Source organism: Gordionus sp. m RMFG-2023, chromosome 3 (assembly GCF_954871325.1).
Source record: "Gordionus sp. m RMFG-2023 chromosome 3, tfGorSpeb1-WG-v2, whole genome shotgun sequence".
NCBI lineage: Eukaryota > Metazoa > Nematomorpha > Gordioida > Chordodea > Parachordodidae > Gordionus > Gordionus sp. m RMFG-2023.
The window spans coordinates 4,769,672-4,784,417 of NC_088777.1; the positions used below are offsets into that span (position 1 = coordinate 4,769,672).

At 26.4% G+C, this 14,746-nt stretch overlaps 1 protein-coding gene across 1 annotated transcript; it reads right to left on the reverse strand.

Moving 5' to 3' along the window:
• Nucleotides 1-4,310: 4,310 nt before the first annotated feature.
• On the reverse strand, nt 4,311-14,123 carry LOC135927707 (uracil phosphoribosyltransferase homolog). Its single transcript, XM_065463877.1, has 7 exons — nt 13,911-14,123; nt 13,829-13,871; nt 13,718-13,787; nt 13,612-13,674; nt 13,407-13,568; nt 4,807-4,905; nt 4,311-4,678 (listed from the first exon to the last, which is right to left on the reverse strand). The coding sequence occupies exons 1-7, from the start codon at nt 14,027-14,029 to the stop codon at nt 4,572-4,574; spliced, it is 663 nt and encodes a 220-aa protein (XP_065319949.1). The 5' UTR covers nt 14,030-14,123; the 3' UTR covers nt 4,311-4,571.
• Nucleotides 14,124-14,746: the final 623 nt, after the last annotated feature.

Consider the following 14,746-nt stretch of genomic DNA (forward strand, 5'->3'; position numbering starts at 1 on the left):
CCCCCCTCTTCCAAGGGATTGGATTATGGTAGAGCCATCGGGACGCTTACCATCAGAATTGTAGATTCCAGTAGGTTCGAGGGTTGATGGGATACCGGCAGATTTTAGGGCCCTGGCAATAGTATCATTGCATTTTGAATGTCTAATGAATCTGCCTCTACAGCGCTTGCAGTGTAAAGAGTGACGGCCTTTGGAGTTGACCGGCGTTTGACAAAGGATGCAGTGATAGGGTATTACCATATCACAATTAAGTCTTAGACCGATGGCGTGACGTAGCTCATCATTGCTTAGGAGCTGGTCATATTAAAAGGGATGATATAAAAGAAGATTGAGAGGTTAATTTTCTTAAGGTGATAGAATTTCTACGAGTCTCTTGAGAGTTGTTATTAGAGTGACCTACTCTGTCCGCTCTAGAGTTTCATAATGCAATTAGCTATCTTATAGAGTTTGTAAATATGGCCAATTCAAGGAATCAGATGAGAAAGTTATACAGAGAATGGAGATGAGAATGAATGATAGCAAGGACATAAAAAAGGATAAGATAAATACGAATATACTGGGAAGTTTAAAAAAGATCATGAGAAAGAAAAAAGGAAAAAACAGACTTAGGTGGTGGTATGGATATAGGATGAAAAGGCCTAACAACTATATAAGAAACAAGGTTAAGAGTTTTCAAGTGATGGGTAAACGAAAGAGAAGAAGACCAAAACTCCAAGACCCCACAAAGATAAAGCCAATATCACTAAATATAAAATAAAATGGATTGTATGAATTAATATAAAATGGAAAGAGATATTGAAGGAGCTTATCACCCCAAAATGAAAGCTAAAAAAAAATATAATTTATACATTTGCAATTTACCTTAAAAGCATTAGAATCAAGACTTATTACTTTTGAAAAACATTTTTACCATATGTTGTATCCTTAGTTTCACAAAAAAAGTAAGATTATTATGTTCAATCATTTTCAAATTATTTTTTTTTATTCATCAAAATCGTGAACAAAATTATGTATGTATGCATAAATTATACAAAATAAGAATGTATAAAAATTTTATACATTCTGTAATTGTATACAGAAGAATTTTTTAAAAAAAATATATAATTAATTTATGAAATATTATGTTTATTTGGGTACAATATGTTTTTTATTTGCATGCATCTTTTGGATTCACGAATATTGTGAACAGTTCCTTTAGAATCATCAATGTTACTTTTTAGCACATTCTCTTTGAGTATGATAATTTAGAAATTTGATTACCTCAATTTTTTAAATAAGGATATACATCGGCCATATTTGTTTACTTTATTTATTTTGTTATCTGAACATGATTAGTGTTTTATGAAGATAGGGATACCAGGCGTTCCTTTTTTTTTTGATATGTCTAAAAATATGTCCGGTATCTATTTTTATATAAATTTGGTCTTTTTCCTTTAAAAAAAATTATTTTATTATTTTTTTTTACAATTAAAATCGTAATAAATTTTGTCAATTAATTTATTATTTTTTCATTAAAAATTTTTTTTTTAAAAAAATGCATTCTCCCCATTAGTGTTGTTAAAAAGCCTGATTTGGGGTCGATTTTTCAAAGTGGCCCGATTAAGATTTTAGCTAAAATAATATTAGGTAAGTAACGAGATTTGGCAAATAGATGTTCCAAGCATTTCTGTCAGCAATGAACAAAATCTTTAGGCTTACTACATAAATGTTATTTTGGTTATAATCTTGATTGGGCCGTTTTTTTTTTTAAATTAGACCCGAATCAACACTACTCCTTGTAATATACGTTAGTAAATTTATCAGTTGAGATAGAAAATAATTCAGTTATCGAAATGTTATAACGTTTTTTCAAGACGGATTTTTGTGACATGTTTCCGGGTTTATCAGCGATTAAATGGCGTCTGAAATCCCTAACTGGAATGGTTATTTTTTTTAAATATTTGAATATTATTCTGTTTGGAAAATAATCAATTCTAGAAAAATAGATTTCAAAAATGTAGCGACAATGTGTTATTTTTCAACTTTAAATTCATTTTTGAGCGCGTTTTTATAAATTTTAAAATCTGATTTTACCGCAAATGTATTATGTTATGTTTGGTAATATCTATTCTATTCTATAAATTTATAAAAATAAAATTTATATTTTTTTATATAAATCATAAATGACTCAATGATTAACAGCAAAATGGTGTGCAATTCATAAGATTGCTATTCTAACTGTGAAAGATTATATTTCCGGTAAAATCATTTTTAAATTTTAAAAAAAACGCTCTCAAAAAAATGATTTAAAGTTGAAAAAATAACACAAACGCTAACCATATACTATATAATTTCATAAGAACTCGCGATATGTATTTAATGGCTTCGATTCCAACTGCTGGTATTGTTACACTTTTCCACAAAATGTAACTGTAAAGATTATCTTGTATTTGATTAAGTATTTCTATTAAAGATTATCTTTTATTTGATGAATAAGATTCACATATACATATACTATATATTATAATAATTGACATCACATTATTTCTTCAACCAAACGTCATCACGACAGTAACAACTTTTATTATGTATAATGGATATTTTTTAAAAAATCATTTAGGCCGAAAATTTTAATTTATATCGTATTATTTTATTTATTACCATAATACTTATAGTCAAAATTGTTAATCTAAATATTAATATAGAGTGAATCGAAAGTATGTTAATTTATATTCTCTATAATATTATAATTTATTTTATAAAGAATTAATGTCCAACAATAATTATTTCTTCGCATGATGATGATTTAACTTCTGCCCTGCCCCAGTATATAAATTTTTTTTAAACATAAATAAAGGAAATTAAGGGCGCTAAATCCTACACATTGTAATGTGCCCTACAGCAGTTCAAATATTTTAAAAAAATCTGAAAGTAAAAGAAAACGAATTCAGATTAGATTCTGATAAAGATAAAAAAATTTCATCTGAATGAAGATTTTAAAATGATCTAAAATTAGTGTTGTCAAAAGGCCCGATTCTGATCAATTTTTAACCAAAATTTAGGGCTGTGCCGATATTAGATATCGGATCGGTACTGATATTTCGCGTTGATATCGGATCGGTACCAATATTTCACGTTTTCCAAAAATATCGGATCGGGCCGATACGTGTAAAAACCCGATTCGATCTTATTACTTTTCCTTTTTTGTTGATATTTTATGTTATGTATATTTATTTTACATTATAATATTTTCTAAATAATTTTTTTAAATTTTTTTCTTTTTTATAATAGATTTAGAGTATTTTAAAAGTTTTTTTTTTATAAAAATAGAAAGGAACACCCAAAGTTTTATTTATTTTAAATCTTTTTAAATAAAGCCAATTTTTTTATTTATACTTTAAATAAAAGAATTTTTTTAAAATATGGTATCTGAATTATGGAAATATTTTACAAAGATAATTTTGCAAAATGCGTTATCTGCGGAATCATCTAAGTCTGCCTTCAGTATGGCAGGAGATATAGATAGTCCATATCGTAGAAGCTTATTCCCAGAAAATCTAGAGGCTCTCATATTTATTAAAAAATCTAATATATTATAATTTTATATATTAAATATTACAATTTTATATATTAAATATTACAATTTTATTATTATAATTTTATAATTCCAACATAAAATGGATATATTATTAAATATATATATTTTTTATTATAGTCTTATTTGTAAAAATAAAAAAATTAAATTAAATTCATAATTCGATTTTTTGCATAAAAAATATTGATTTCTTAATTACATTTGGTTCAAACGAAGGTGATTAAAAATCAGTAAAAATATCGTATCGGTTTTGAAGCAATATCGGATCGGATCGGTGAAAAATATGTGGATCGGCACAGCCCTAAAATAAAATATTGTGTAAGCCTGGCAATTTTGTTCATAGATGACAGAAAAGTTTGGACTTCTACTTGCCAGATCTTGAGGCTTACACATTATTTTTACTAAAATTTTAATCGGACTTTTTTAACAACACTAATCTAAATAAGATTTTTTTTTTAAGGATGCATCTTTAAATATTTTTAATAAATTTTCTATTTTTAAATAAAATATGAGTTTCCCACCCTCGGCACCAGTTGAAAGTGTTTAGGTCCAGCGAAAGCTTTACTGACAACGTTTAGTATCGTTAGAAAATTTTTAGCTATTTAATGTAAATTTTGATAGGCTCATGGCAATTAGTTTAGTAGATTCTCCAGTGGCATTTTAAAAAAATATCACATTCACATCTATTAATAAATTTTTTTTTTGAAAAGTGTTTCCCTATTTTATAAACTTTAGAAAAAATTCAATAATAATTTATTCTTTAATTCTCGCGTGATATAGACTCTTTAACAAGTCCCGATTTATAATATTTTTTATAAATAAAAAATAAATTTGTATAAAATTTTGTAAATATTGCAATTTTTGTTATAATCGTATAGTGGAATGAAAACGGATGCCAAATTCGTATTATATTACAAATGTTTAAAAATTTCCTGCATACATATGGGCGTTAATATATTTATATTTTGCATCTTTTAAATTAGGTTTGAATGATATTTCAGTCAGTTCCATAATACTTTTTGCCAAAGTGTGTAGGAGCTACTGGGTGTATTTCAGATGTGAGAAGTAATAAACCAGGAAATTCTTGTGCTATCATCTTTAAGCCTGTTAATTTTTACATTTTTGTATTAAATAGAATGTGTTACTTTTGAGGAATTATTATAGTAAAATAAAAAAATGTTTATTCATTATTATATATCATATATATCAAAAATAATGGGAGTTAACTTAACTAGTAGGTGTGCAAAATAAATTCAAAACGATTATATTATTTTCAACCACATTATTTTCTTTGAGTGTCTGTATAGCTTGAATTACTTTGCTTCCACTGCCTTAAAAAAATATTTAAAATAATAATATAATTATCAGTGACAAAACCCTCGTAATAATTTTACACGAGGAAAATACAAATTAGCGAAGCAAATTTAAAATTGCTTAATATCTAAGATGCATACCTAAATTTGATTTGATCCGTAATTCATGATTATTAATAACAAAATTATTCGAACCGAATAAAGAAAATCTATTATTTGTCAATATATTTATTTGATCGAATTATTCGTAAATATTTAATCTATTCTCCTTGTTAAACTTTATATAATCTTTTTAAATTTTATTTTCACGTTCTATAATTCATTTTTTAAAATTTTTAATATAATCCATTTTTCCCCCATTCTTGGAAAATTTTTATAAAATTTAATTTTCAAATCGAATCAAATTATATCGTTTTTTTTATCTAAATGCAAATTTAAAAAAAAGTAAAATTTTGTCTCATTACTTTAAAAACGAAAATTAATTTAAAAATGTCGAATTATTTTGTTGGATGACCAACATACCAACTTTACGCGGATAGCAAATTCCAAACATTTAATAAAAATTTCCTTTTTCTTCGTCAAATTATACACATATTTTTTTTATATTTAATTTTTAAAATATATTTTTAATTCAATAGTGTATATGTAAATGTTTATGTTTTAAATTAAAATAAGATATTAAAAAAAATGATTGGATAATTTTTTTAAAAAAAATCGGAAATAACAAGTTCAAGATTACCGTTTAGGTGAGAGAGAAGGGGGGGGGAGATGATGAATTTAAAATAAAATAGTGGGGGAAAAAAATATCAATGAATATGATATATTCGTATTCTTAATGTAAAAATTATATGCAAATAACCTTGGGCCCCAACAAATCCCTAAATGAAGAGAGGATATTTCTTTATATTGAACAAAAACTTTATTATAAAAACAGAATCAGTCAAATTCAATTATCCAATAGATCATTGATTTCAATATAAAACGGCTCAAAACGAGCCTTTTAACAATGCACTACTTATAAAGACAAATTTTGCTCATTTATAAAATAAACAGTATATTGTTTAGTTCGATATTTTATTTTAAAAAATCAATTTTTTTCTTAATATTAAACTCAGCGCTTTATCATTGAATCGAATAAAGTTGTATAATTTAAGCTGTGATAATATTCCAATCATAAAAACTATAATATAATAAACTATTAAGATTGAACATATATTTTAGAGGTATTATGATAATACTTTTCTAAAATTTAACCCTGAAAAACTTAACCTTAGTAAACCTGAATTGCATATGGTAAATATTGGTATTGTTACACGTTATTCTTGAAAGAAGTGAGATACTTGGCAAAACAGCTATTTTTTTTAGAAAAGCAACGTATTTAGCTACTTTCATAAAAAAAACATTAATAATTGTTACAGATATAAAAAAATGTAACGAAATATAAATTTTTTGTTATATTTTAATAATGTCATCTTTATATTATTATCCCGATGTCTAGAGTGGCCATCAGAAAGTATGAGCTTTGTTTTAATAAATAATTGCTCAACGCTAACACTTCTGGGCAAAGGTGGGGTATTTTATTTTGTCAATTAAGGTTGTACCTATCTACAAATTATTTTTACCGATCCGATATTTTCAGATATTATTTATTAAAACCCGATCCGATATCCGATATTTATATTGATTCATAAAAGAATATTTATATTTATTTTTTTAAATCAACTAACTTTTACGAAAGATTAGGTGTAGGGGAGATCAGGGTTTTTCGGTTCAGCAGATTTTATTTTAAAACACCAGTAACGATTATAAAGTAAAAATTTTGTTTATAGAAATTCTAAGATATCCTATCCATATTTGGAAAAGAAAATAATTTATATAATTTAGCTGTTTAAAATTTTTATTATATGACATGTTTTTTGGCGTGAAAATTACAACATTTCCATTCTACGTTTTTAATGTTGTATGTAAAAAAAATTGAAAGTTTAAACATGACAAAACGGACAATATATGAAAGTTACTATTTTAATATTTAGGAAAGTTTCAGATTGATATGTAAGGCATATTAAATTTATGTTAAGATCATATTAGTAATACTACCACCAATGGGGTTAGTAGAATAGTGGTTTGTGGGCTCGATCAATCAATATTTATAATATTATTATGGTACCTCAAATAATTAAAAAATTCCAAATAGAAAATTTTTTCACCATAAAGGATTATGAAGAAGCAATAAAATTGTATGAAAATGATGTATCATCAAGAAAAGTAACATCTATCTATTACAAGTTAAAATATAATATTTTGTAAATTTAATATATAAAATGATAATTATTATATAAATTTAATCTATGTAAATTTTTCATAATACATTTCAATTTTAATATAATATCAAGGCCTAAATAAATGCGAACTAAAATCTTCATATATATATTATTGTGATTGACATATTATTTGATTAAATTCAAATTATAATTATATTACATTTTATTTATCATATATAAATATTAGCCTGATAATAAGATCAATTATTTAAAATGAATTATATTTAGCAAACAAAGTTTTTCGTGTATATCCTTGTAATTGACAATATATGATTCAAATAATTACATTTTAAATAGATATGAACATTTTAGTTATCAGGATATTTATTTTGGCCTGATAATAAGGTCCAATTAATGTTGTTATATTTAAATATAAGAATTAGATAAATTTTGAGTGAATTTATTATTTAAAATTTTTTTAATAACATTATAAAAAAAATATAAAATGGCTGGCACTATGCCCAAGATAGGTCAGGATAATAAACAAAAAATATTTGACGAGGAGGAAAATAAAATGGTTACAGTAACGTAGCTAGGAATTTTTCTTAGAGGGGGTCCATACATATAAAAATTAATCATAACCACATCTTCGACAATATATAATAAATATATTTTTAAATGCAGGAATAATATGTTATTCTTTATAATAATACTACCCAGAATAATTTCAATAGTAATATAATATCCTTCCACAAACATCAAAACCAGAAAAATATAAATATTAATGGTATTTATTTGATATAAAGTCACTTTTAAGTCTTTTGAACGTATAATCTAAAAAAAAATTTGCTCTGGGAGGGGTCCAAACCCGAAAACCACCCCCGTAGCTACGCCACTGAATGGTTAATATCTTAATTTCAGGAAGTAAAACTCTCTATGGTTTATCTGTTAAAAAGATATTTTAAGAAATATAGCTAGCTATGAAGCAGCTTCTATTAAACAGCAAAAAAAAACACATTGTCAAAATATTTAAAAAAAGATGTTTGCATTATAACGCTTTAAATGCAAAGTATATAAAAGGTTGGGCGAACGGGTTCTCTGCCAAAAAAAAATATTGTAAATAGAATATTATATAAATAAAACATATAAAAATCTATAAGATAATTTTTTTTTGTCTGTCTCATTAGGAAGCCTAATAAACCACTTGATTCGACTAACCCCATCGATGATCCAACTAACCACGGGTTTGGGGCTACTAGATTAAAAAAAAAATCACTTTTTACTAAACCTTATTATAAAATATTTTTAAAAAAACATAACAGTGTCTAAGTGTGATCGTGATTTTCAGGGCTATGATAATTTTAACATAAATTGCGCCGATTAGGCCCAGTTTCCAGTATTTTTTTTTATTCTTCAAAATTAATTTTAAAGGCATCGATGATGGATTTAAAAAAAATGCCAAATCAAGATTTTAGCCAAAATAATAATTACCTATGCCTCGATATTTAGTAAACAGATGATCATTCGGGTTCATATTTTAACCCCAATGGTAAGACCTAAATAGCGAGCATCAATATAGCGAAAAATGTGAATATTCACAATAATTTTCACAAAAATGTCCGCCATATTTTTGATATGATTCCAACTGTAGCTGATAACCTTAAAAATTATCTTATATCAACTTGAAATAAAAGTAATAAACCATTTTATATATTTATTATTTTTGTTTTCAGCAAACAAAGAAGTAAAGGCTAATGTTAAAACATTTGATTTAATGGTAAAATAATATAAAAATAATTACCTTGGTTAGGATCAGGAGCTATGGAAACTACTAAGTTTTGTTCTAAAGAATGTTGATTGGTAGTAGAGGCTAATGTTAAAACGGTAAGAGACCTAAATAGCGAGCATCAATATAGCGAAAAATGTGAATATTCACAATAATGTTCACAAAAATGGCCGCCATATTATTGATATGATTCCAACTGTAGCTGATAACCTTAAAAATTATCTTAAATATAAACAACTTGAAATAGAAGTAATAAACCATTTTATATATTTATTATTTTTGTTTTCAGCAAACACAGAAGAAAAAGGACTTTATATGCTACCAAGGGCATGAATATTTGGCCCATACAAGTGGTAAAAAGGCCGTTTACCTTACTTGTCGCAAAAGATGTGGTGTAAGAGCCAAATTAATGATTGGTCTCGATTTAATTATCACCATCCAACATTCTTTAGAATTTCAAAACTTGGTAGCAGCCATAACTCCTAATGCTAACCAAGGTAATTATTTTTATATTATTTTACCATTTAATCAATGTTTTAACATTAGCCTCTACTACCAATCAACATTCTTTAGAACAAAACTTAGTAGTTATTATAATTATATAATAATAATATTATAATAAAATGATTTATATATTTATAATTTATAAAATTATTTACATTTTAATTATTTGTATATTATATGTTAGCCTTTTTTAGACTATCATTCATTTAATACCTCGCTATTATGATGCTCGCTATTTAGAGGTGGAACCCCCCCCCCCCCCCATCCACCTAACATAAAAAAGTAAATTTTAACAATTATTCTGAGATGCTTGAAAATTTTGCCGCATTAAAGACGGTGTCCAAAATTTGTTTTACAACAAATTCGAAAAGTTTTAAAACTTTCAGAAGTTTTAAAATGTTTTTAGAATTATATTTCGGTCATTTTTTACATTAAAAAATCTTCTTTGCGGCCGATTTATTTTTTAAATTTTAGAATAGAAGGCTAAAATAATACATGTGTAATAAATTTATGAATTCAAGGTTGAATGCTTTTTTTTAATATATGAAAGAGAGAGAAGAATAGAAGATATGCTGTTTAATTTATCACGTGATTTATAAATTATATAAATTAATTGATAACGTTTACAATTCGAAGTTATATAAAAGTAATATATTTTTTTTTAAAAAAAGAACAAAATTAAGAATGTTAAAATACAGAAATGTTGAAAGATAATGCTGTAAATCTGTAGTTGTGCTACTAGATAGCGATTATTGACTTGAAAGGTAAAAAAAAACTTAATAAGGTCTACTATGGCGAACCATTCACTTTTGGTTTAGATGAAGAACATTCCTGTGATGATAGTCTATGCCGTTGGGGGGAAAGTGGCGTAATTGTCCGCCCGCTAGCAAAACTAGTAGAAGACTGATATGATAGGTGATCACAATTCATTTGTGTGTTGCAAGGATCACGGCTTGGAAAGAATGATCAAATTGTTTGGATTGAGTGGCAAAAAGCCGCAATGAGCTAATTAAGCCTCGAGATTTCGCTAATAGATGCCCGTACCTTTGTGTGCCATCTATGAGGAAAATCTTCAGCCTTGCGAAAATATTTTTTTGGATAAAATATTGAGTTTGACCGTTTTTGAGAGAAAACAAGTTCGTTTATTCTGGCGAAAGATTTGCTTTCTTGTTGAGGTATCATGGAATTATATATATATTTATCGAAAGAAAAATCGAATATGGTAATGATGTCGAAACGATAATAAAATATTCTAAAATTTTTGAAGTATTATTTTGTGATTTATTGACAATAATTGGGGATAATTGAAACCCGATCATTTGTGCAGACGATGGATGAATTCGATGTCTAAAAATATTTTAAATTCTGATAACCAACGGAGTTGAATGAAATTCGCGGTATGTTACTTGAAAGGTTTAATGGTCTACAGAACTTTATTGCCTAAATATTTTTTTAGGGAGAGATTCGTAAAAAGGAACGAATCAAACGGGTCCTCCTCCTGTGGACCGAAAGCAGCATTTATCGACTCTTATTATGGGGGCTTTGAGGTAACTTATCTTCGGCATAAAAAAATTATGTAGACAGTCCAAACCAAGGACAGACTATCGACATGGTTAGACCTAGCACCTGTGCTGATAATATTATTGATACGATTGGAATTTAAGAATACAGTCGAATAAAAATGAGGAAGGAAAACAGTAATTATGAAAGTGGGCGGAGCGGGTAACCGTATCAGGAGATTAAAGCGTAGGCAAAGGCCAATGAGGGGGTGGAGAAACATAATGGATATTTGGGGAAACGTCATCATATTTAAAATTTGACGGCCTATGAAATTAGATGTTTCTAATAAGGTATTATTCATTTATTTAGTCGAGGAGTTGTGATATGGCGAAGCAGTGGTAGGGACTTAACGCGAACAAATTGAGAGTCGCAACGCAGCCTTGTAAAAGCGAATGATGCGTTTTAAATGGTCGAATGTTTAATTTTTTTTTATAATCGTTATTAAAAATGATATAATTTTTTTGTGAATTTTAAGCCAATAAGTCTTTGGAAATAAATTACGATAATTTCATTGTATTTTTAAGCGACGCAAAATACTAACTCAATAAACAATATAGTATTAACAATAGTTATTTATAATACGATCAATAACAAATGCAGAACACAGTTATGTCAAACACGAATAATTCATAAAATTGTTGTAAAACTACTAAAAAAAATAGGTAGCCATCGTAAAGGATATACATGAGCCTCAATTAACATTGGGAGAAAGGAAATTTCGTATAAAAGGGAAATTTTGGTGGTGCGGACTCTTGGTAAAATTTTAACTGGCCGGGCTAAATAAAAAATTTAACGGACGAGCAGGGCAACCTGAGCAAAATTTTTTGCCGGTTCAGGCTTTGCAAACCTCTAATTTTTATGTGTATCGTTATAGAAAATTTATTAAGGTTAAAAGAAAAAAATAATTAAAAACTATCATTTGAATCGATTTTTTCAATATATATTTTTTATAAATAATATTAGTTAATTTATATGGTCTTATAAAATAAGTGTTTCAAAATAAAAGTAATATAATGGTGATATTGATTTCGAGATATGTTTGGCTAAATAGTTTTCGCTATATAATTTTGGCGGTTAAAAGATTCTCCGTAATTTATTCGCTCTAAAGGGTTCCCTATATGGGGCGTCGCTATTAAAAATATTGACATACTTGTGTTTCGCGACATTGTCTTAGCGGAATAATATTTGGGATAAAAGTTTAGCTATTAAAATACACTTGCGAATAAAGTTTCGCAGAAGTGACATGGAACCGAAAAAAACTCTTTTAAAATCATCAAATTTAACAAAATCTTTTGTTTTTAGGTCAAGATAATGATTTTTTGGCGAAATTTTGCCATTATCAACTTACTTACCCTCTTCCATTTTTTAAATTACCTTGATAAACTAGATTAATAATGCAGATTTTGAAATATAAAAATTAATTTTAATCTTTCTATATATATATAATTGTTTGTTTTTAAAGTTTTTTTATTACTTATATGTATTATAACATGATTTGAAAAGAATGTATATATTATAATATTTTGAAATAATAAATCTATCAGATTGTTTAAAAATTTCAATTTTACCCAAAACTAATGACATAATATCTAAAATCTATAAAAATCTAAAGAGATAAGAAAGAGCCTTAAAAGTAAATAATAACCATCATAAAACCATTATGAAGAACATACATACAAGAAAATAAATTAAGACTATAAAATTATTAAAACTAAAAGACATCTCTTTTTATCGTTTTATTAGATTATATTTAATTTTAAAAAGAACATATTGGTATATCTAAGAAATAAATACCAATTAATCTATTGCTGAAATAAATTTTAGCATTTCTGTTGTTTAGATTTATTACATAAAATTTAAAGGCATGCTATATAGCTATTCCTGCATCACCACTATCATTATTTTTAAGATATTCACAATTGTTACAAAAAAGTAGCATAATAGACTCTGGCAAATATTCATAGATATTCAGTTGGATCATGTTGTAAATATTAAAAAATATGCCTATTTTAAAATGTCCTGTAAAAGTATCCAATTTTTTTTAATTTATAGCAATAAAGACAAACTTTAGCAAAGATATCAAACAATTTATAGATGTTTTATCAAATATCGCTTGAAGATAAATTAATGTAATCTTGCAACAAAGCAATTTGAACTAAACAACTCACTAATTATATATTAATAAAATCAATAAATGAAATTATTTTTGTCATTTTTTATACAAATATAATTTTATAAGATATTCTGAAAAAAGAAGTTAGAAATTTATTTATTTATAGTTATAATGATTATCATTTAAATTGTTTAGTTGTAAATTTTAATAGGTGATAACTCCACACCTAATTAAATTTCAGGGTTAAATAACAATTTATTGTGTCTGCAGTTTTTTTCTAAATAATGTAATTTACTTATAATTGGGTACATAAGAAGCACTTTTCTATTTTGTATATCTTCAGGCAATCTAGCAAATAAAACTCTGGCTTCATTGGTTTTATCATCTTTCTGTATCAAGATTTTTCCAATTCTCATTGACTGACAACAATCTCTAAGACCTTTTTCCATTGCTTCCCCTTAAAATTAATATATATCATTATTATCTAAACATTCCTGTACCACTTCTCATTATACTAACACCACAACTACCTTTTTGATATTGCAGGCCATGATATTGATAACCTACAAAAAAATTAATTAACTATCAATCCTAATAAATGAAAACCTGTTGGTGTCGTTATTGTAAGAGGATAGTATGGAAGATGATTTAAACCTTCTTCAACAACAATGCGAATCTAAAATAAACATAGCATATTTCAGAATTCTACAATATTACCAATCTATCAGCATAAAACACAAAATCACTTCTAGGTGTAGCTCTAAAAATTTCTTGGTATAATAATAATAATTTTATATACTTGTCTCTTATAATGGTATGAAGCTCTTTTACAGAATTATTAACCTTAAGCAGCTTAACATTCGAGCCATATTGGTATAGTGTGTCACTGTTGGTGGATTCATATATGATGCCTGCCATCCAAATGTTCACATGATATATTGGGCACTCTAAAGTAAAATGAATAAGTGGTCACGAGTGAACTAGTGATAAGTGACAGGAAGGTAATCGAAAAACCTTTATATGATTTTTAAAAACGGCTGAATCAAGATCAAAAATAAATATTATCTAAGGCTGGAGATTTTGCATGATGATGGCAGAAATGTAATATTTTCTTTGTTGTTTTTGATATAAAACTCTTTTATAATATATTAATCATAGTTTTTTTCGATTGGTATAGATCATAATTATAATTATTATTTTTTTTTTATCGGTATAACACTTTTTATCTGAAAGTGTCATATACAGTATTCGAGATAATAGTTAATCCGCCTTATCATCAAAATAGTGAGAAATATTAGCAAATAATGTTATTATTTTATTTATTATTATTTCACAAATTATGGCATTTACATCGAAGTGCTCTTGATATCAACTTTATTAAAAATTTCCTAAATTACTTTCATTTTTTTAAAAAACTAACTTATTTTGGGGGGTATAAAAAAATTAAAAATATTGAAGGGCAATTTAATTTTTTCAAGGATTTGAGCCCTTGTTGGATTAATAATCATTGTTGAGGTTCGAACCTAAGTCTATCAGATAGTAATCGACACTCTTACCGATTAGGCCATAGACACTTTTCAAAATTCACGATTTTTGTGATGTGACTGACACTGAGAGTTTGACGGCTTTTATATA